At 38.0% G+C, this 23937-nt stretch overlaps 1 protein-coding gene across 3 annotated transcripts in view; it reads left to right on the top strand.

Moving 5' to 3' along the window:
* Positions 1-104: 104 nt before the first annotated feature.
* BRCC3 (BRCA1/BRCA2-containing complex subunit 3) overlaps positions 105-23937 on the top strand; it is a 61834-nt gene continuing 38001 nt past the window's right edge. For 2 of the 3 annotated variants that reach the window (XM_049644538.1, XM_049644540.1), the window contains exons 1-7: positions 105-278; positions 947-963; positions 1719-1773; positions 5399-5518; positions 9495-9582; positions 12556-12644; positions 14162-14217. In XM_049644538.1, the coding sequence (XP_049500495.1) occupies positions 156-278; positions 947-963; positions 1719-1773; positions 5399-5518; positions 9495-9582; positions 12556-12644; positions 14162-14217 (548 nt within the window). In that variant the 5' untranslated portion in view covers positions 105-155. The remainder of the gene's footprint in view (positions 279-946; positions 964-1718; positions 1774-5398; positions 5519-9494; positions 9583-12555; positions 12645-14161; positions 14218-23937) is intronic. The other variant, XM_049644539.1, reaches the window with a different exon arrangement.

Here is a 23937-nt window from a genome sequence, read left to right on the forward strand (position 1 = left end):
CCGCGCGCCCGCCTCGCGCCCCGCCCCCACCACCCCGCCCCGCCCCGCCCCGCCCGCGCTCCTCAAGCCCCGCCCCCGCGGAACCCGCGCTCCGGAGCACCCGGTTGGCCAGGCCCGAGTGGGCCCGAGGCGGACGTGAGCGCGGCCGGACCAAGATGGCGGTGCAGGTGGTACAGGCGGTGCAGGCGGTTCATCTGGAGTCGGATGCTTTCCTGGTTTGTCTCAACCATGCTCTGAGCACAGAGAAGGAGGAGGTGATGGGGCTGTGCATAGGGGAGGTGAGTAGCGCAGTTAGCCTGGCCGGAACCCTGCTGAGCAGTCCCAGTGCGGCCCCGGGGTGGGTGCCGGCAGCGCCCGGGACTGCGGGGGCCACAGGCACCCCGGACTCAGATCCTTGGACTGATCCTCCGGATGGTCCCGGAGTGAGGACTCCGTTTCCTTTGTGTCTTCACGCTTCTTTGGCTTCCCGCAACCCCCCAGCGACCTGCATAAGCCTCCGGGTGGGCCTTGTAGTTTCCCTTCTAGTCTGTGCTTTTCTTTACATCTGGATTTACCACCCCATTGACCAAAACCGCAAGTCAGGCCATAAAGACATTAGAGCATAACGAGGACAGCACCGTATTACAAAGCAACCAACCACGATCAGTACCCCTTCTCTCGCATCCAGTCTTCTTTCTGGAAGGCTTCTGGAAAGCCTTCGAACTGTATTTAGACAACCACAGAGAGAAGACGGTTGCAAAGACGCAAAGGTTTCCGCTGGCTTAAGTGTTGCACAGGGACTAAAGAGGATGAGGAAATACAGCTTAGTTGTTTACAATCCAAAAATAAGAATTCTCCAGTTGTTCATGCCTCCCTACAGAAACACGTGACCCAATTTTCATATAATCTGCATCCATGTACATCAAACTAGTGATCAATAATGTTTTCTGCTTTCTCCCCACTCTAGTTGAATGATGACACAAGGTAAGATTATATTTCTTTACTGATACCTTTTGACCTATGTTATTCTTAACTGAAACATTACAAGTTTTGCAATATTGTATACGATTTGTATTTTAACTTACCATTATGAGTCTGGAGCCCCCCTACTGATACACTTTGAATTTCACTCCAACCCTGAATGTTGGTTTCCACCTTACTTCCTAGTACGAGTGCTGTCGGTTTATATACATATGACCTTATGTGAAAAATGTGGGTGGGAATACCAACACGATAACTGAACCTGTGAAAACTCTTACAATTGTTCACTGATACGGTGCTCCTACCTTCTTTTTCCTTGATTGATATATTTTACATTCTCTGCCCCCTGAAACAACAATGAAATACAGGTAATTTTCTTTCTGGCATGTGATATGCAGTATTAAAAGACATTTCCCCTTATTAACCCATTCCTTCCTTTAAATGGTCAATGGCTTTCTGCTTCCCCTTACAGCACCCTTCAGTGATCTCAGAAATGCCCAGTAGCTTGAATGCGTCACTTGGCAAAAGCTTTGGGTTACCTTTATTTCAGTTTCAAACAGTAGCAAGCCCACCTCCTCAATACCCAGGATTCTATGCATTTGGCTTTGCCAGTGAACACACTATACACTTAGCCACTCTTCCTTTGTCTCTGATCAAGTTTTCATTGCAAAAACTGCTAAACCTGTTACTTTGCTTTAATACCTTTTTATATTACAAACCTCAGTTCCCCCTTTTTTTTTCTAATTTATTCCCAAAAGGAGTGACTCCAAATTTACATATACCGGAACTGAATTGCGCACAGTTCCTGAAAAGGTATGTGTGCTAGAATTTTGCATGATGGAAACTTGCCATTGGGAAGGGATTTCTGTCCTCACATGGATGATCTCAGCCAGGGATTAATCTGGTTTGTGCAGGCCCACATTTTTGGCTGGGTACACTGTTCTCTCTAGTAAAATCAGCTGAAGAGTCTACTCACTAAGAATGGACCTAATTTTCTACTCCTTGTAGCAAATTCAGATCAGTACTCACTCTCAGCTCTCCTCCTTGCTGTCATCTGTCTGCCTGTTTTCTGGCCCCTCTCCCACCCTCCTTGAGACATCTCACTGGTACACTGCCTTGAGATCTGGTTCACATCACTGTTGTCATCTCCTTATCCCAAATCCCAGTACCTACTCGGGCAGCCCCTCTCTTACAAGCTAATTATTCATAGTTCATAATTGATAGTCTACCTTGACTCTTCTCCTGTCTACAATTCCGCCTCACCTTTTCTGACACGCTCTAGCTTTCACAATCTGGTATAATGCTTCTCAAGCTAATTCTGATATAGGGCCATTTCATTCATTTTCCAGTATGTTGCAAACCAATGCCTTTGAAAAATACAATAAAAGTCAATTATGCCTTCCTACCAAGCACATGACAGACATGATAAAAACCATCAGGCAACAACTCCATCTACTTATTACCCCTATATCCAAACTTTTCCATGTTGACCACTCCGCCTCCTTTCTTACAGATTCTTCACAGACCTTGCTTATCAAATATCCTCTCTTCTGAGTCTTCAACCTTTTCCTGTCATCTGGCTTTTTACCCTTTTGGATACGAATGTGCTTAAATTACTCTCATTTTCAGAAACAACAGAAAAATAACTTTTTAATCCCACATATTCCTGTAGTCACTACTCTTATATCCTTCTCTGAATAGTCAGACTTCTTAAAAGGGTAGACTATAATCATGATTATTTCTTTACCTTCTCCAGTCACACACACCAAGGTCTGGTTTCCAATTCTGTCTCGCCAGCCACCTCACCATTGCTACTATATCAGGTGATGACATCTTGGGGCTTATCTTCATCTTTCTCCTTGAAACTCTCATAGGGTTTTTTGTTTGTTTTTGTTGTGTCTCTCTATCATTGTAAATGGCAAGATTTCTTTCCTTCTGATGACTGACTAATATTTCATTGTATACATATACACACCACATGTTCTTTATCCACTTGTCAGTCAGTGGACATTTGGGCTCTTTCCATAATTTGGCTATTGTTGATAATGCTGCTATAAACATCAGGGTGCATGTATCACTGGGGGAATTATTAAGTTAATAAATGGAAAGCATTTTTCCAAGTGCCGGACACATGGAAATATTGTGCCATTCTGATCGCTGTTGTTAATATCCAGTCCTAGCTTTCCATTTATTAACTTAATAATTCCCCCGGTGATACATGCACCCTACTGCTTATTTCAAGTTTAGGTCAACACAGGCATGTTAAATTAACCTGGGGGCACCTTGGAATTACCCTGTAACCTTTACAAAATTCTGATGCCAACTTCCTTGGTCTGGGGGTGAGACCTAGGCAGCAGGAGTTTGAAAAACTCCCCAGGTGATTCTAATGTGCAGCCCTGTTTGGAAACCTTGTTGCCATTCAGAACCGTAAATTGCCCTCATGTTGTTTCCAATGCTTCATCCCAGCTGTTTCTACCTTACTGGAGGTCCTTATTGCTTCTTTTCTTGAATATTTGCTAGCCTCTCCACAGTCTCCTTGCCAGATTTTCCCCAAGGAAGGCTGGGAAAGCCATATTTTGCTGGCCTTTGTTCTATATGAAGATAGAGGAGCAAAAGGAACTTTTGAGACTGAAAAGGTATAGAGGCCAGTCTAGCTAAGCTAGAATATCTTATTTCTTATGTGACTGTCACTGTAACAGGCTTCCTCAAGCCCTTCAGCTACCTGTGGCTTTCAGGGACATCTGTCAGACCTTAGTTGCCTTTATTTATGCTTATTTTGTTTTTCATCTGTTCCTGGGCTGGTCTTGCCATCCTGAACTTCATTTGCTCATTCCTCTAGGCACTGAAACCCTCTCAGCCTATAGAGACAGAAAAAAGTCACCCTGTGCCTCAACTCCTACTAAAATACATTCCTAATCTTAATGGTGTAATTTTATTTTTCAAGAGTCCATGTCCTCATCTGGAATTCTGTGTCAATTTGTACTGGCCAAATAGATGTTAAGCTTCATGAGTTCAGTGACCTTATCTTTTTAGTAGATGTTGGCATGGCATATCTTTTTCCATCCTTTTATTTTTGGTCTTTTTGTGTACTGACATGTAAAGTGTGTTTCTTGGGGCTCTTGGGTGGCTCACTTGGTTAAGGGTCCAACTTCAGCTCAGGTTATCATCTCACAGTTTGTGGGTTCGAGCCCCATGTCAAGCTCTGTACTGACAGCTCGGAGCCTGGAGCCTGCTTCAGATTCTGCATCTCCCTCTCTCTCTGCCCCTCCCCTGCTCATGCTCTGTCTCTCTCTCTCAAAGAATAAATAAACTTTAAAATAAAGAACCTCCTTTCCGATTTCACTCTTATCCCTGCAACATCTGCAAGTGTCACACCCATCTTTTCCCATGAAACTCTTGAACCATTTCATTCTTCTGCTTTTCACTCCTCTGCTCCCTCTGCCCACACTGTTCCTTGCCTTTATTTACGTCCTCCCCTGCTACATCGGCTTACCTTCCTTCCTTCCTTCCTTCATGATCCTTTCTAAACTTAGATCTGCTTTCTGTGTTCCACTGAGTTTCAACCTTGAAATTTTAGAGTTAAACTTGACAACTTCCTTTCCTCTATCATCCATGGGCCACTAAGCTAACAAATCTTGTGGATTCTTCCTTCTTAATGAATCTCAAATCTGTTTCTTCCATGTCTGCTATGTACTTAGTCCAGTATTTTATCATTATCCCACATTCAGACTCTCTGAAACAATATTCTTCTGGCTCATCTTGCAGATCATGGTATTTGAGGCCCTGTATAGTTTTACTCTAACTTTTCTTAGCCTTACTATCATTCCACCTCAAGTTCTCTGTTTAAACCAGTTGGCCAACTTGTCTCCCAAACATTTCACTCATATCCATTTGGCATCTAGAGAAGTTCTGTACACACCCATGCACACATATATGCATGCATGCACATACACACACACTACACTCAGAGCAGTTGGGAAATTGTACACTTGTCAGCCTATGAAGACTTTTTTCTAATCTAAGTGACTCCATTCCTCTGCTCTTGTATTGATTTACTACATTACTTCATTATAGTTTCTGGTATGATACTTGCTGCTTAACCAAATTGTTAGCATTTTGAACACTTGGATTGTCTGCACTCTGACTGTATCCTTTTCTGTGAGAGTAACTCACCCATCGTTGTAAATCAAATGATTATTACTGGATCATTCAAAAAGCTCTTCCTTCATTCAAATATTAGCCTTTATATTTTGTTTTGAAATGCATATATCAAGGTTGGATGTCTTTTATTTGACATATTCTCTTATTTATGATAAAAATTTGCAGTTTTCTAAATAGAATTTTTAACCTAATCATGTAATTCAATGCAATTGTATAATTGCAGGGAAACATGTTACTGCAGAGACAGAAGTAAATATTTCTATGGATTTTCCTCCAGGTTGACACCGTCAGAATTGTTCACATTCATTCTGTCATCATCTTGCGACGTTCTGATAAGAGGAAGGATCGAGTGGAAATTTCTCCAGAGCAGCTGTCTGCAGCCTCAACAGAGGCAGAGATATCCTTACTGGTCATTAAGACGCTTTCATGCTTTTACAGGTGCTGGGACTTCCAGGCCAGGCTCCTCTGTCTCCTGCCTAAGGAGATTTCACAGGTTTTCTTCCTGGTGACTCTCTCCCAGTTCGCATATTTACCTGTGAGAGCAAATTGTTTGCTTCATCAGAATTTCTTTCCATTTTTCCTTTTGAGTGGCTTTTATTGGAAAAATTAGAAATTTCTAACGTTCCTGCTCTTAAATGCCAGACGATCCCAGGGTCAAGTATTGTGACAGTGATCTCTGTGGGGCAGTTCCCTCCTCCTTCCTTTCATTCCCCCATTGCTCCTCTCCAGTCTGCTCTGCTCACCTCCCCTCACCCCAAGTTTTCCATGATTTAATTTCCAGGCCCTTGACTATCTTAGTCTCTATTCATTGGAGTTGAGGCTGCCTCTCAAAAAAAAATGCATTGCTGAAAACTGAATGCAATATTCCATGCTAAATATAACCAAAAGTAATCAAATGGGAAATTTTCTTCCTATGGTCAGGACTTCATATGTCAGCTATAGCAACTTAAATTTGCATCAATGGCTTTTAGTAATTCATTGGTTTTTTTTTTTTTTTTTTTGATTAAATTTATGTTGTCAATTAAAAAGTAACTTTTAAAACTAGGTGGTTCATATGCATAGTATAAACTTTCAAAGGTACAAAAACGTGTGAAAAGTAAATATTTCTCTCCAATGTCTATGTCCCAATACCCTCATGGTCTGTCCCTGGACATAACCAGGGTTATCAGGTTTTCATGTATCCTTACAGGTAAATTCTGAGCATACAGAAACATACATGAATATTTTCTTTTTTTAAAAAAACTATTTAACACACACATATATATATATAATTATATATATAATAAATGTTATATATTATATATATATTATATACTATCTATAAATGGTAACATAATGATATATGTATATTATATATATATGATAGCTCATGACATTGCCTAACAGCGTATCTAGACAATCGTTTACATCACTATATAGAGATACCTCATTCCGTTGTGTGCAAATTGTAGCCCCGGGTGACTTTTCTGGCCTCACACACATGTTTAGGCTCTCTGTAACCTGCTGGACAGCACTGTAACCTTGCACACACTGCATTTCACAGACATGCACATGTACATGTATGATGGAGTCCTAGAGGGTTTCCCCTCCAGCAGTGTGCGAGAGTGCCTGTTTCCCTGAACCTTCACAAACACTGTGGGTTATCAGAGCTTTTTGTTTTTGTGCTGCCAGGGCACAGTACTTGTGTTAAGGAAATTAGCTCTTTGTGATAAGGATACTGATTTTTCTCAGCTTATTCATGATGTATGTATATTTCTCCAATCAAATTGTTTTTGCCTTTTTATATAATCAGATGTATCGATCTCTTACATACGTTTTGCAATCTTTTTTTAAACTCTATTTTGAAATAATTATAGATTCGTGGTAAGTTGCAAGAATAGTATAGGAAGGTCTTTGTACCCTTCACCCAGTTTCCTCCAAATGCTACATCTTAAATCATTGACAATACAACATGGAAACCAGAAAACTGACATTGATACAATGGGTGTCATTCTATGCCATTTTGTCACGTGTGTAAATATATGTGACCACCACAGTAGTCAAAATGCCGACTTGTTTCATCACCATATAGATTTGTCTCATGCTCCCTGTGTATAAGTCATGCTCACCCCATCAAGCTCTGGCTCCAACTCTTGTTCTCCATCTCCCAGAACACAAGTGTATAAAAGTGTTTATAATTGTGCTTATATATTATAAGTTTGAGATATACTCCCAAGATGGGGGGTGACTGGATACACTGTTGCATGTTACTGCATGCATTGACATTACAATGTAATTGACATTACAATGACTCTCTGTTAAGAATTTACTAAACATCTTGTGTGCTCTTCACTGCTGTTGGAGGCGGAATTCCCTCAATGTGCAGTTGAAAAAAATGGGTTTAGAGAAGTTAAGTAACCTCTTTTTGCATCTAAAAATAAAAAAAATATATATTTAAAAAGTATTCTTTCTCAGATTTTGTTGTATAGAAAGGATTATTTTGTTTTAACATAGTGATTTGCAGGAAAACAAATCAGCATTTTGTAAGATAGCAAAGCAGCAGCAGAAAGGGACAGTGTCTTATTTCTAAGTTGATTTCTTGTATCAAATTAGAGCATCAGATAGAGTTATGGGAAATTTTTGTCTCTAGGACAAAGGAAGAAAATATTCTCTTGCAGTATATTTCTTGACACATGAGGAGACCAAAGTAGGGGTCTTTGTTCATTTGGTCTCTGAAACCACCCTAATTGCTATTGTTGATACTGGCAGGCTGCCAGAGAGAAATGAGTTTTTAAAATCTTGTATTTCTTTTTCAAAAATGTGAGTATGATGGAGCTAGAGAGAGGATTGAAGATTTACTCACCTTGATAATATGAGTTCCAAAGATTTAGACAAGCTACTTTTCAGATAGCGCAGTGATAAGTATTTGAGTGATCAAACATTAGTAAATTGGATTAAGAGGATGTAACTATTTACAGTAATGGAAGCCAAATGGAGTCTAGTTTTACTTTTTATTTATTTATATTTTTAAAGTTTATTTATTTTTGGGAGAGATAGTGCATGCACGCAAATTTGGGAAAGGCACAGGGAGGGAGAAAGAGTTTCTCAAGCAGGTTCCACGCTGTTAGCAAGGTCATGACCTGAGCCAAAATCAAGAGTTGGAACTTAACCAACTGAGCCACCCAGGTGCTCCTTATTTATTTACTTTATTTATTTATTAAAAAATTTTTAATGTTTATTCATTTTTTGGGAGACAGAGAGACAGAGCACAAGCAGGGGAGGGGCAGAGACAGAGGGGGACACAGAATCCGAAGCAGGTTCCAGGTTCTGAGCTGTCAGCACAGAGCCCAATGCAGGGCTTGAACTCAGACTGCAAGATCATGACCTGAGCTGAAGTCGGATGCTCAACCGACTGAGCCACCCAGGCGCCCCTTTATGTACTTATTTTTTTTAACAATTTTTTAAAATGTTTATTTTTTTGAGAGAGAGTGAGAGACAGAGCTTGAGACGGGAATGGCAGAGAGAGAGGGAGACACAGAATCTGAAGCAGGCTCCAGGCTCTGAGCTGTCAGCACAGAGCGCGATGCGGGGCTCGAACTCACAAGCTATGAGATCATGACCTGAGCCGAAGTCAGATGCTCAACTGAGTGAGCCACCCAGGTGCCCTTTATGTACTTATTTTTAAAGTAATCTGTACACTTGACTTGGGGCTTGAACTCACAACCCTGGGATCAAGAGTTGTGTGCTCTAGGGACTGAGCCAGCCAGGTGCCCCAAATTGATTCTATTTTTAAAGTTTATTTATTTATTTTTGAGAGAGGGAGAGTGAGGGTGCAGGGGAGGGGCAAAGACAGGGAGAGAGAGAATCCCAAGCAGGCTCCATCCACGCTGTCAGTCCAGAGCCCAATGCAGGGCTTGAACTCACAAACTGTGAGACCATGATCTGAGCCAAAATCAAGAGTTGGACGCTTAACTGACTGAACTACCCAGGTGCCCCAATTCTTTTTTTTTTTAAGTTTATTTATTTATTTTGAGTGAGAGCGCAGGAGGGGCCAAGAGAGAGGGGTAGAGAGAATCCCAAGTAGGCTCCCCGCTGTCAATGTAGAGCCCAACGCAGGGCTCAAACTCCCAAACCATGAGGTGATGACCTGAGCCAAAATCAAGAGTCGGACAGTCAACCAATGGAGCCAGCCAGGTGCCCCCTGATTCTATTTTTTAAAAAAAATACTTTTGGCTTTAAACGGGAGGTCTGAGAAATTCTGGGCATTGACCTTATTTCATTCTTTTATTGATATTAAATTGGACTAGGTTTATTTTAAACCTCAGAATGCTTTCTGAGCCCATAAGCATCACAAATTTTGTTCCCACAAGTTGAAAATACCTTGACAGACACACAGGTTGGCTGAACTAACAGGTCGCCCCATGAGAGTTGTGGGCTGGTATCATTCCCATCCCCATATAACTGTTTGGCCTTCACATGTTGGTAAGTATTATGGGCTTGCAGTGTTTATTGTCTTTAGCAATCAGTATCACCTTTCCTTCTCCATTACATGAACTACAGTTATTTTAAACCATACTTTATCTTTAAACAGCTGCCCTTGTCCATGACCCTGGGATCATGACGTGAGCCCAAATCAAGAGTCAGATGCTCAACTGACTGAGCCACCCAGGCACCCTGTCGTATTGTTTTTGGCAGAGCTAAAATTTCAGTACTCCATTTTGACTGTATTCATGAAACCACAACTAACTAAAACCTGACAATTGGCTGATACCTCAAAAAATTTTAAATTGTAACTGAAAATTGCTGATTGCTGAATACCACTGTCCAGTACCCTCCCATTTGGAATACTCAAAGGTGTCAGGTGTGAAAGTTACAAAATTGAGGTTTAACACATATTCCATCCTAGCTGTTGGGGCTCTCAACCTGCCTCCTCATCCCTCTAATCAGTGTAATGTAACAGAATTCTTATCTCTTTTTTTTACTGCTTTTCCTGAGTCATGGTGATTTTTGGTGTCTACCTGACTCTTTTTTTTAAGGTTTTATTTATTTATTTTGAGGTGGGGGGAAGGAGAGACAGAGAGAGAGAGAGAGAGAGAGAGAGAGAGAATATGAATCCCAAGCAGGCTCCATGCTGTCAGATCAGAGCCTGACATGGGGCTCGAGCCCACAAACCATGAGATCATGACCTGAGCCAAAATCAAGAGCTGGACAGTGAACCGACTAAGTAACCCAGGTGCCCCAAAGGTTGTTTTCATGGCTATAAATGTAGTCCTGTAAAACCGTAATATCACTGAATAAATTCAGTGTTTGATTTTATCTAACTTCTACTCAAAAATAATTGCTATTTTCCTGCCACCCATTAACACTAAAATCAGATTTGCTTCTAATTTCTCCCATGGTAGTACCATCAGCCAGAAAGGAAGAAGTACCAACCATTAATGAAGGAAAGGTTAGAGAGTATATATTCCTGAACAATATTGTCACTATGGTAATAAGTTAGAATGGAAAATTTTCTGGTAAAAAAAAGAAACTCTAAGAGCTTAGGGAAAAAACTATCAGTCTCTGAACTGGAACACCCAAAAGGTGTTCAGAATTCAGAGAATGATTGAGTTTTCCCCTCAGGGGCAACAGATCCAAGCTGTTAAACAAGAACCTAGGGAGGCATTTGCAATGTAGCAGTAAGAGCAGTAGGGCATGTGACATCTTTACAAAAGGCAGTTAGGAAAACAAGGGTATTGCAGAATGTAACTGAACAAAAAAATCAGCTAAATAGTGAAAATGATTAAGGAACCAAATGAAAAGACTTTAACACAAAGTAAATTTGGAGACTAGAGCATTGAGATCTTATCTTGAAAATAATAATATCTAACTGGGTAAGAAAAAGGAATAAATAACAAAACGGAATAAAGTCTATGCTCAAAGATGCTTTTAAGAGTGTTAATTTTCTTTCTAAACTGCAGATGGGAAGGTCAGAGAGTTATCACACCAGGAGAGTTGGGAACAGCAGCTTTGGATTCTGTTAGGGGGCAAGTCTGTTAGACTCTCCTTTCAGTCACCAGTTGAGAGACTACTTAAGAGATCTTCCCTGTGCCACAGTTTTGTCACTGCAGAAAAGGGGAACATGTTATCAGAGTAGTATATGAAATCATGTATAAGTCATTCTGTCCCATGCTCAGCACGATAACAAAGATACCAAAGCATTTATCCATAGAACTCAACATGGAGAGAGCATGAGTAAATATTTAAAGTTGAATGGCAGACAGCATTGGAAGGATTTACAAGAACATTGAGGTCACAAAACTATAGGTAAAACTAAAGAAAAAAATCATCTCCCAACTAAACTGGTGTTCATGATGACTAGATTGTTGTGTAATTCCAGAGCCTAAGGAATTGTGTAGATACAAAGATGTATAGGTCATCTCCAAATGGTTGTTCAAGAATTAAGTCAAGCAGGTGTCCTGTGTTAGCAAGTCCTGGAAAAAAATGAGTGATGATTTAAAGTATGTATAGTAAGTATGTTCAGTGGGAAAAATATTTCAAGCTACATTCAAGAATGACAAGTGAGAAGGAGTGAAATGAAAATGTTTTTTTGTTAAGAGGTAGAGAGAGGGAGGTGACAATGGTGTGTGTGTGTGTGTGTGTGTATGAAGAATTTTAATGTGTTTTATGATAAGGTAGTTAGTATAATTAAAGTTCCAGTAGGTTAGAATGGTTATTACATAAATGATTATTCAACAAATTTATAGGATACCTGAATGGAACAATATAGTGACAGTTTCTGCTGGTTTGGGCCTTATGATTTTGTGGGGAAAAACAGTTAAAGTGCTAAAGGGAAAACAAAGAGTAACATCAATAAAGAAGAAATATAGAACATTTGCACCAGCAAAGTTTTAAAAATGTTTATTTATTTTGAGAGAGAGAGAGCAGGAAAGGGGCAGAGAGAGAGTCCTAAGCAGGCTCTGAGCTATCAGCTCACAGCCCAACGTGGGGCTCAATCTTACAAACCATGAGATTATGACCTGAGGCGAAGTTGGACAATTAACCGACTGAGCCACCCAGGTGCCCCAATACCTAATGTTTTGTATCCTTCATAAGAATTATGCCTGTAAGAATTTCCTCCATAATAGTTCTACACTTCCATTCTTTACTGTCAAGTTTAATACATTCACTTCCCTAGAAGATGTCCATCAAAAGGATTATTCCAGGAGACTTTGCCTTTTTCCGGGGCTTTTCTTTCTCTCTGAGTCCCCTGGAAGAGATTATCAACTTTTGGGGGGCTAATTGAAGAGTCATTAATCTAATTTCTCTTATTTAATTGCAAACTTCCTAGAGTACTCTTCACTCACCTAGTAAAGTGTTCTGAATCTTGAGAGGACTGTGTGCTACCATTATCTTTAAATCTTCATATTTGTGAGATACAGCTTATTGACAGCAGATTTTTATCTTTATTCGCAGATGTTCGCACACAAGCTATGTACCAGATGATGGATCAAGGCTTTGTAGGACTTATTTTTTCCTGCTTCATAGAAGATAAAAACACAAAGGTATTTGTGTGTGTGTGTGTGTGTGTGTGTGTGTGTGCAAGTGTGTGTGTAAAAACACACACACAGAATAGAGAAAAATCTTTTTGCAATTTTAATAGGGTGGCCAGGGAAGGTTTCAATGAGAAGGGTCATTGAGTCAGGACCTGAAGAAAGTGAGGGAGCAAGTCTTGTGGATTTCTTGGGGGAAGAGCGTTCCAGGCAGAGGAAATAGCCAGTGCAAAGACCCTGAGGTGAGTGCGGCATGTTCAGGGGACATCAAGGAAGTCAGTGTGGCTGCAGCAGAGTGAGGAAGACCATGACCATATGTTCCAGTTTGCCTCTGTCAGTCCCAGTTTGACCCCACAATCCCAGTCTCCTATTTAGTTCACACCTTTCCTTCTTGGAAGTGTCCTGGTTTGGATAGTGACTCATTCGGTCATTCTGCAGTGAAGTCTGAAAGATAATGGGGCCAGATCTTAAGAGGCCTTTGATTTCACTCTGAGTTGGGAAGCCACTAGGGGGTGACTTTATGTTGTAATGGGATCTCTCTGGCTACTGTGTTGATAGTTGACTGGATGGTGGGTGTGGGCGGTGCAGGGGGAGGGAGGGAGTGTGGAATCCATGTCGTCTGTGAGACCAGGTAGGAAGATGCTGTAGTAGTCTAGGCAAGAGGTGATGGAGGTTTGCCCATGGGGGTAGGAGTGGAGGTAATGAAAAGTGGCCAGATTCTGCAAACATGTCCATGGCTAATAATAGTAACAAATGCTGCCATTTATCACCTATTGTATGGTGCCTGCTTGTTAGGTGTTTTACATAAACATGCTCTAACCTTGACAATAGGTCTATGAGGACTATTATTATGTGTATGGATGAGCCAAGCTCAGAGAAGCTCAGTCAGTGGCTAGTCTTGCTAGTCTGTCTAGAGTGTTTCTTTTTGAATTTTAGATTCGTAGGCTTGACCATGTGTCAGTTCAAACAAAAAGAAAATTACTATTTAATATTGTAGGAATGAATTTTGCCAAGACTATCAAATGTGTTGTGTCCTTTAGTATATTAATTACATTGTCAGAATCTGTATTAATAATGAATATTCTTCATAAAATCACTCTTTTCCAGAAACATTAAAGTAACTTGAACTTTATACTTCATATGAAATGACTTTGGCTTTGTCATCATAAATTTATTTGTTGTCATTATAAATAGTTGAATAAGTTTGTCAGCTTCCAACAAAGCAGTTTGAGTGCTCTAGTTTTCCGTTTCTTGGTTCTCATGTTTATAAGTAGTTCTCTGCTGTCACATGGATGCATGTTCATGTTCATGTTGACTGAGTACACGATCCTGTATAGAAATTGATCGATGGCATATTCCATCTTCGGAAAGCCGTTTAACGCTCCTCTTCTGAGGGTCTGTGGATACCGCTCATGTAAGGATAGGAGTTTTAGGTTTGAATCTACTAAATTGCTATACCTGTTTCAATATTAATCCTTTTTCTGTGTGATCTTTCTGTTTCTTTCTCTTCCTTTTTCTTTTGTTTTTAGACTGGCCGGGTACTCTACACTTGCTTTCAATCCATACAGGCCCAAAAGAGCTCAGAGTAAGTATCACAAACATGTATGTATGTATTGGTGGGTTAATTTTCATTCCGGGGAATTGATTGTTTAGTTTAATTTTATTTCTCTCACTAATAAGAGACTAATAATTCTATAAATCTACTTATACCCATTAACATCTCTGTGAGGTGTTAGAATCTCTTTAGCATCTTGGGTTTTAGGGATCTAGAATGCTAGGATCATATAAAAAGTCTCTTCGTTGCAATTACATCATGAGAGCCCTGTCCCACTTTTCCTTTCCTGAAGTTATTCGAAAATGAGTTACTACTTTTCCTTCCTCTTGTAAATTGTAAAACAAAGACTGAGTATGCAAACTATTATAGATTTCTTGTCTTTGCTGAAAGCCATAAACTTGCTTTCAGAATTACAGTATTTTATTTAAATGCTTGCATAGGTTAGTTCCTCATTTTAATTCAATTCAGCCTGAATTAGCAAATCTTAATACAATATGTACTATATGCCAAGCACCGTGGTACACACTGAGGATGCAGAGATGGAAGCCAAGTTCATCATCTAATTGGGAGACAGAAGTAGACAGTCTTACACTTTTTTTCTTATATTTGTCAACGTGTTGTTATAGCATTGTTTGAAAGAGCAAAGAATTGGACAAAGTAGATGTAAGTATGGAACCAAGGAAATAAATTATGATGCATCTAAATAATGGAATAATAAGCCATTAACAAATATGAGGAAGGTCAGGAGTAATACAGAAATATCTGCAATATACATTATTAAATAAAAAAGATAAGGTACAAGAATAGCATGGAGAGCCTGCCACTACTTGTGTAAGGGTATGGGAGAGGAGTATATATACACCAGCGCACTTGCTTGTAAATATATCAGATATCTGGAAGGAAACATGTCAGTCACCTCAGCAAAGAGGAAGTGGGAATGAAGGAGACTTCATTGGACCCTTCACTTAGCATACAGAAGTGTTACTTAGTCAAGAAAATTTAATTACAATTTTTTTATCAAAGTAATAGATGCATATGCATAAAAATATCAAATGGTACAGAAGAACTTATTATAATAGTCTCCCTCCTGAGAAGGAGCCACTTTCTCCTAATTTTGTTTTTAGTCTTGATGTTTGTTTTGATATATCTAAATAATATGCTTTTCATACTCTTTCTTGATTTATTACTATTAGATATTATCTGTTCTTATTAAGTTATCTTGCAGTCACAAGTGAGGATTTAGCCCCATTTCCATTTTCCCCAATGTAGTCATATTACTACTTTTTGTTCTTCTGTTGGTTACTATTCTAATCATGAAGTTTGTCCCTTTATTTACTCTGTGAACAATAGACAATATCTTTTGGCTCCCTATTGTTACTTGTAGTTTTACCATAAACCTTTGTATTTTCACAGTTGCAAACATCTATGTTGTGTGTTGTAACCATAATTGCATTTTCTGTGCTTTCTCTACTGTTGACTCTAAGAGTATAAAATAAAGTGTCTATATTATTATGATTATGTAAATATTCTTCCATGTACAACCAAGCGATGCAAAGTAGTATGATTCCATTTCCTTTCTTGTATAGTTTTTTGCTTTTTCATGGATTTTTGAATGGCTTCCCTCCTAATTTTTCTGCCTTTAACACCTCACTGAGTTCCAATTTGTTAGGACTAATATAAAAATCTTTGGAATCCCTGCTTTTGCTAGGATTATTCCCTGAAGCCCTCCATCTTCCTACCTTAGCCAAGGCTTATCCTGGGACTTTTGTTCATTATTCTCCTTGGTGAGATCCATTGTTGTCTGGATTTCATGTCATCTTTCTTGGCTCACTCTTTCTAAGAAAGGTATGCATTTGAGTCTTTTGCCAGTGTAATGCTTGTTCTTTTACAGGGGACTTTTTTTTTTCTCTGACAGCTTTTAGGAGCTTCTGTATTCTTGATGTTGTGGAATTTTCTGTGATATATCCAGAGTGTGGATATTCTATGATTCAAACTGTTGGACACTGTCAGTCAGGCAGTACTTGTCCTGCAAGTAGGGGAAGTTCTCTCCTATTGTTTTCTTTTGTATCCCCAGATATAACCATGTATACCCAGTTCCTGGGAGGAGAAAATATTATTTACAATTCAGTGCCATCCCATAATTTAAAATTTCTTCAAGTGTAAATCAGTCTTTGGGGGATAATTTCTCATTCTTTCAGTTACTTCTCTTTCTCTCCATTTTGACTCTAGATGGCATTTGAAGTATTGGGAAAGAGAAGTAAATGCACTTATGCTATAGGGAAAGGAGACTTTCTGGTCTCATACTGGTTTTGGGAATCAGGGCATGAATCCTTCTATTCGTGATTAATGTTCACCTTCATTTATGCAATGTATTCCTCCTCTCTCATGGACTTGAAGCCCCAACATAAGGAGATACCTTAACAGCTTCCTCTCCTATGACTTCCTTTCTCTATTCTTTGATAATTCCTTCCCCTATTAGTCAGATACTAAAGCTCCTAGATTGTCAAAAGAACTCTTTTAATTCCTATTTTCTCTTTTTTTGTTGTTCTGATTTCTCAGGTATATTTGCGATTTTATCTTCCAACCCTTGCATTTTAGCAATTTAATATTTTTAACTTCTGAGAGATTTTTCTTTATTTAGTGGTTATCCCTATTTCACAGTATCCTATTCTTGCTTTATTGATATATTGAAGTGTTAAATTTTCTTCTGTTTTTTTTTGTTTTTTCAGTTTCTGTTTATTTTTTATTATATTTGATATATTCTATAAACATTTTATGATTTATATTTTTAAATCTTGCTTTTCATCCTCTTTTAATAACAAGGCAACATAACATGAGTGATAGCTCATTATTTGTGGCCTTAGCTTGTCAATAGGAAGCTTCATTTTAGGGTGAGTGCGTTCAGAGCCAGCCATTTTTCTGGTGGATCACTTTTAGGTATCTTGCTCTGGGATATCAATTTTAACAATTACCACAATCCCAGACAGTTTCTTCTATTAGGAGAATTCTTGCTGCTGCTACTGCTGCTGCTGCTGCTATTGCTGCTAATGATGATGATGATGATGATGATGATGATGATTTTGGCTTAAGAATGGAAGCCTACTTACTAGGTATTTTGTGTATACTGAGTGCCAATTGTGGAAGAGCACAAAAGGGGAGTAACTAGAGTCCCAAATTTCTGGCAGGAAGACCAAAAGGGTAGCTTCCAGGAAATTACACAAAGGTAGGAGTATGTTAAAGCCAACTTCATAAAGTTGTTTATAAATTTCTGGGCCCACTCGTGAGCCATGTGTGCATGGACCTGATCTTAATTAGCATAAATGAAAACTGGATTAACTGGTAGACCACCACATTGGTCCCATGCTAACCACTGGGTGGCAAACATGCAGGAAAGACCTGAAGAGCACTAGAAAGGCTCTGAAAATTGAACTGACATTGGAACCACAGCCCACTGTGGAAATTTCAACCCGAACTTAACTAGGCAGGTGCCCTGCTAAAACAAAAACAACATTCTCTGTAGACTATAAACAAGACCCAGTGTATCATTTAAAAAATATTCAAAATACGCAGGATGCAATTCAGAATTATTTGGCATGTGAAGAACCACAAAAGCCTCAACTTGGATAGAAAATGATAATCAACAGATGTCAACACTGAGATGACAGTGATGTAGGATTGATCTGGTAAACACTTTAAAGCAACTAGTATAAAAATGTTTTTGAAAATCACAACTTCTGCAACAAATGTTTAAGTAGAAAGTCTCAGCAAACAAATGCAAGACCTAAAGAAGCAAGCAGTCGCTGAAATATAAGACTCACTGGATGCACTTGATAGCACAATGGAGATGATAGAGGAAAGAGTAAACATTGATGATAGATCAGTAGAAACTATCCAGTCTGAATAAGAGAAGAAAAAGATATTGACTAAAGTGAATAGAGAGAATGATATCAACAAAAATGGCAGAGTAGGAAACTTCAAATGTTCTCCACGAAAGCAGCAAATAATCTGGCAAAAGCTGTCAGAATCAACTTTATTGGAACTGTAGAAACTAATCAAAGCTTTATAGGAACCAGGCAAATGCTTAAGGAAAAACATCACAGTCTCACATTTAAGGAAATCTCTGTTGAGTCACTCGATGTCCACTAAGCTAACAGGACAGAAGTCTCAGTGGCTACACATAACAAAGATCGTGTAAAATTACTTCAAGAAAGTTATTAAACACACAAAATAAGATAAAATAAGCAGCAACAATAAACCCTGGGGAGGGTGTAGAATCTGATTTCCACAGTTACCACATTATAATATTCAAAACGTCCAGTTTTAAAAACAAAAAAGGCATTCAAAGAAACAAATTTTGGGCCATAAACAGGAAAAAAAGGAATTAATAAAAACATTCCTGAAGGAAACCCAGACATTAGATTTACTAGACAAAAAGATTTTTAATCAACTGTTTAAAATATCGTCAAAAAGCTAAAAGGAAACCATGTACAAAGAACTAAAGGAAACCATGAGAATGTCAGAGGATATCAAACAGAATATTGATGATGAGATAAATTATAAAGAGGAACCAAATAGGAGTTCTGGAATGAGAAGTACAATAACTGAAATGAAAAATTCAATAGGTTCCATAGCAGATTTGAGAAGACAAAAAGAAAGAATCAATTGAGATTACTGTCTGAGGAGCAGAAAGTAAAAAGAATGAAGAAAATTGAACAGAGCCTAAGAGACCCATGGGACACCTTAAAACATTATAAATATACTCAAATAGGAGTCTCAGAACAAGATGAGAGAAAGGAGCAGAAAATATACATGAAGGAATAATGGTCAAAAACTTCCCAAATTTAATAAAAAGCATGAATCTACACACTTAAGAGTCTCAAAGGATTCCAAACAGGAAAAACTCAAGGAGATTGGCATTGAGACATATTATAATCAAAGTGTTGGAAGCCAAAGGCAAAGAGAGAATCTGGAAAGCAAGAGAGAAGTGACTCTTTACATACAAGGGATTCTTTTTTAAAAAAAATGTTAATGTTTATTTTTTGAGAGAGAAAGAGAGAGAGAGACAGAGCATGAGCAAGGGAGGGGCAGAGAGAGAGAGGGAGACACAGAATCTGAAGCAGGCTCTAGGTTCCGAGCCGTCAGCACAGAGCCCGACGTGGGGCTCAAACCCATAAACCCTGAGATCATGACCTGAGCTGAAGTTGGATACATAACTGACTGAGCCACCCAGGTGCCCCATACAAGGGATTCTTAATAAGATTGAGAGGCAATTTATCATCAGAAACCAGGGAGGCCAGAAGGTAGTGGGATGACATAGTCTAATATGCTGACAGAAAAAAAAAAAACAACAACAAAACTACCAAGTAAGAATTCTGTATCTGGCAAAATTATCCTCTTAAAGTGAAAGAGAAATTGACATTCCCAGGTAAACAAAAACAGAGTATTTTTACTAGTAGGTCTGCCTTATAGGAATTGCTCAAGTGAGGCCTTCAGGCTAAAATAAAAGAACACTTAAAGGTTAACTAACTTGGATTTAAATTAAACAGTAAAATAAAGTAAAATGAAAGGACACTTGACAGTAACTTGAATCCACACAAAGAAATAAAGAATAGCCGAAAGATAACTACATAGTTTGATATAAACATCAGTATTAATGTATTAATTTTCACTTTGAAACCTCTGTTTTTATCCCTATAGGATTTAAAAGGTAATTACATAAAGCAACATTTACTAATCAGTTGATAGACAATATGTATAAAGAATTTTTAATAATTTTTAATAATAACATAAAAGGATGGGAATGGAGCTAGATAAGAGCAATGTGTATATGATTGAAACTTAAGTTGGTATTGATTTCAATTAGGTTGTCAGAAAATAGGTTAATTGTAATTTCCAGGGCAACCATTGAGGAAATGTCTTTCTAATACAAAAGAAGGCAGTAATGGAGGTATTGAGGAGCAAAAAAATACATGACATATAGAAAACAAATAGCAAAATGGCAGAACTCTTAATAATTATGCTAAGTATAAATATAAATAAACTCTCCAATTGAAAGACAACAGTTGTCAGAATGGATAAAAGAAAAATAACTATCTACAGATGACTCACTTTAGATCCAAAGGCAAAAGTAGTTTGAAAGTAAAAGAATGGGAAACTATATATGCAAATAGTAGTAATCAAAGAGAGCTGGAGTACCTTTGCTAATATCAGACAAAGTAGACTTTAAGATAAAAATTGTTATGAGACAAAGGAGGACATTACATAACAATAAAAGTGTCAGTCCAACAAGATGATAAAACAATTATAAATGTATATACACCTGACAAAAGGGTCCCAAAATATATCATGTAAACATTGACAGAACTAAAGGGAGAAGTAGATGGCTCAGCAATAGAACAACCAGAAAAAAAAAATAATGAAACAGAACACTTGAACAACACTATAAACCAACTACACCTGACAGACCTATGTAGAATACTCCACCAAATAGTAGCTGAAAACACATTCTTTTCAAGTACACATGGGATGCTCTCCACAGTTAAACTGCATGTTAGTCCACAAAGCAAGTCTCAATACATTGTAAAAGATTGAAATCATACAAAGCATCTTCTACAAAAATAGAATGAAATCTGAAATCAGCTACATAAGGAAATGTGGAAATTTCACATATATTTGGAAATTAAATATTCTTAAGCAACCAATGGGATAAAGAAAACATTGCAAAGAAATTAGAAAATACTTTGAAAAGAAAATCACAGCATACCAAAATGTATGGGATGCACAAAAAGCAGTACTGAGAAGGAAATGTATAGCTGTATAATAAAAAAGAAATCAGCCAGGAATTCCTGGCTGACTCAGTCAGTAGAGCATGTGACTCTTGATCTTGGGGTTGTGAGTTTGAGCTCCATTTTAGGTGTAGAGATTACTTAAAAAATAAAATTAAAATTAAAACAATAAGAAATACCTCAAGTCATTAACCTCACTTTACACTTTAAGGACAAAGTGTAACCTAAATACAAAGCAATTAGAAGGAAGGAAATCATAAATGTTAAAGTTGAAGACAAGATAAGGAATAGAAAAACAGTAGATAAAATCAAATAAACCAAAAGTTCTTTGAAAAGATCAACAAAATTGACATATCTTTAGCTAGATTGAAAAAGAAAAATGAGAGAAAACACAAATAACTAAAATCTGAAATAAAAGCAGGCTACCACTACTGACCTTCCAGAAATAAAAAGGATTATAAGGTAAAACTGAACAATTGCATGGCAACAAATTAGATAGCCTAAATAAAACGGACACATTCCTAGAAATACACAAATTGCCAAAACTGGCTCAAAAAGAAAGAAAACTAGAGCAGACTTATAAAAAATAGATTGAATCAGTAGTCAAAAACCTCCTGAGAAAGAAAACTCCCAAGACCAGATGACTACACTGGTTAATTCTGCCACACACTGAAAAAGAATGAACACTAATCCTCCTCAAAGTCTTCCAAAAAATAGGAGAGAGTACTTCTCACTCATTCTTTGAGTCCAGCATTACCCTGATACCAAAGTGAGACAAAGATATCACAATAAAAAAGAAAGAAAAAAATTACAAAGCAATATTCCTTCTGAATACAGATACAAAAATTTTCAGGGAAGTATTAGCAAACTGAATCTAACAGCAGATTAGAAGGATTATATACCATGACCAAGTGGGATTTATCCCAGACATACAAGCAAGTTTTTTTAATGTTTATTTTTGAGAGAGAAGAGAAAGGATGTGCACAAGCAGGGGAGGGGCAGAGGGAGGGAGACAGAGGATCTGAAGTGGGCTCTGCACTGTCAGTAGAGAGCCCAATGTGGGGCTCGAACCCACCAACCGTGAGGTCATGACCTGAGCCAATGTTAGTTGCTTAACTGACTGAGCCACCCAGGTATCCTACAAGCAAATTTTAACATAAAGTCAATTAATATATATGAAGGAAAAAACCCCACATGATTATCTCAGTTGGTGCAGAAAAGGTATTTGACAGATTCCAACACAGTTTCATAATAAAAACACTCAAAAAACTAGGAATTTAGAGGATACTCCTCAATATTTATGGACATTTAAGAAGACTCACAGCTAGGGGTGATTGGGTGGCTCATTCGGTTGAATGTCTGACTCTTGATTTCAGCTCAGGTCATGATCTCATGGTGGTGAGCTCAACCCTGCCTTGGGCTCCGTACTGGGCATGGAACCTGCTTAAGATTCTCTCTCTCTCTCTCTCTCTCTCCCTCTCTCTCAGAAAACAAAAAGCCTACAGCTAACATTTTACTCAGTAGTGAAAGAGCGAAACTTTCTAAGATCAGGAACAAGAAAAGTTGCCCACTTTCACCACTGCTATTCACCACTGTACTGGTAGTTCTAGCCAAGACAATTAAACAAAAGAAAAGGCATCCAAGTTGAAATAAGAAGTAAAACTATCTGTATTTGAAGATGACTTGATCATATATATATATATATGTAATCAATCCCATACAAGTCCCCCAAAGGTATTAGAGATAATAAAAAAATTCAGGAAAGCTGTAGTGTTCAAAATCAATATATAAAAATCAGTCGTATTTCTGTACACCAGCAAGCAACAATCCAAAAAGGAAATTAAGGAAAAAATTCCGTTTACAGTAGCATCCAAAATAATAAAATACTCAGGACAAAATTTATCCAAGGAAGAGGGAGACTTGTAAAGTTAAAAATAGAATACACTGCTGAAAGAAATTAAAGAACACCTGAATAAATCAAAAGGCATCCCATGTTCATAGACTGGAAGATTGAATATCATTAAGGTGACAATACTTCCCAAAGAGATCAACATATTCAATACAATACCTATTAAAATTCTAATGGCCCTTTTTACATAAATTGGAAGAGATGATCCTAAAATTTATATAATATTGAAAAAGAACAGAGTTGGAGGAATCACACTTCAGATTTCAAAACTTGCTACAAAGCTTCAGTGACCAAAACACTGTAGATCTGGCATAAGTATAGACCTATAAATCAGTGGAATAGAGTAGAGTCCAGAAGTAAGTCTGTATACCTATGGCCAATTGATTTTCAATAAGGGTGCCAATGTCATTTGATGAGGAAAGAATAGTCTGTTCAACAAGTGGTGCTGGGGCAACTGGATATCCATATCTAGTATAAACAAAAAATAACTTAAAATAGATCAATGACCTAAATAGAAGAGCTGAAACCATAAAACACTTATAGAAAACATAGGGGTAAATCAATACATTAGATTTTAGATGAAATCTTAGATATGACACCAAAGGCATGAGTAACAAAAGAAAACATCAAGTGGATTGAAAAAAATTAAAAACTCTTGTGCCTCAAAAGACATTATCAAGAAAGTGAAAAGACAAGCTACAGAATAGGAGAAAATATTTGCAAGTCATATCTATTATGGCTCTACCATTCAGAGTATGTAAGGAAGTCTTACAACTCAACATCAAAATGACAAATAACCAAACTTAAAAATGGGCAAAATATTTGAAAAGACCTTTCTGAAGAGGATGTACAAATGGCTAGCAAGTACATGATAAAATGTTCAACATCATTAGTCATTTGGAAAATGCAAATCAAGACTAAAATGGGATAGCATCTCACATTTGGCTAAGTTGAGCATAATTTTTTAAATGGAAAATAAGTTGGCAAAGGTGTGGAGAAATTGGAACCTTCAGATGTTGCTGGTCAGAATATAAAATATGGCCACTGTGGAAAAGT

The sequence above is a fragment of the Panthera uncia genome, chromosome X (genome assembly GCF_023721935.1).
Source record: "Panthera uncia isolate 11264 chromosome X, Puncia_PCG_1.0, whole genome shotgun sequence".
Lineage (NCBI taxonomy): Eukaryota > Metazoa > Chordata > Mammalia > Carnivora > Felidae > Panthera > Panthera uncia.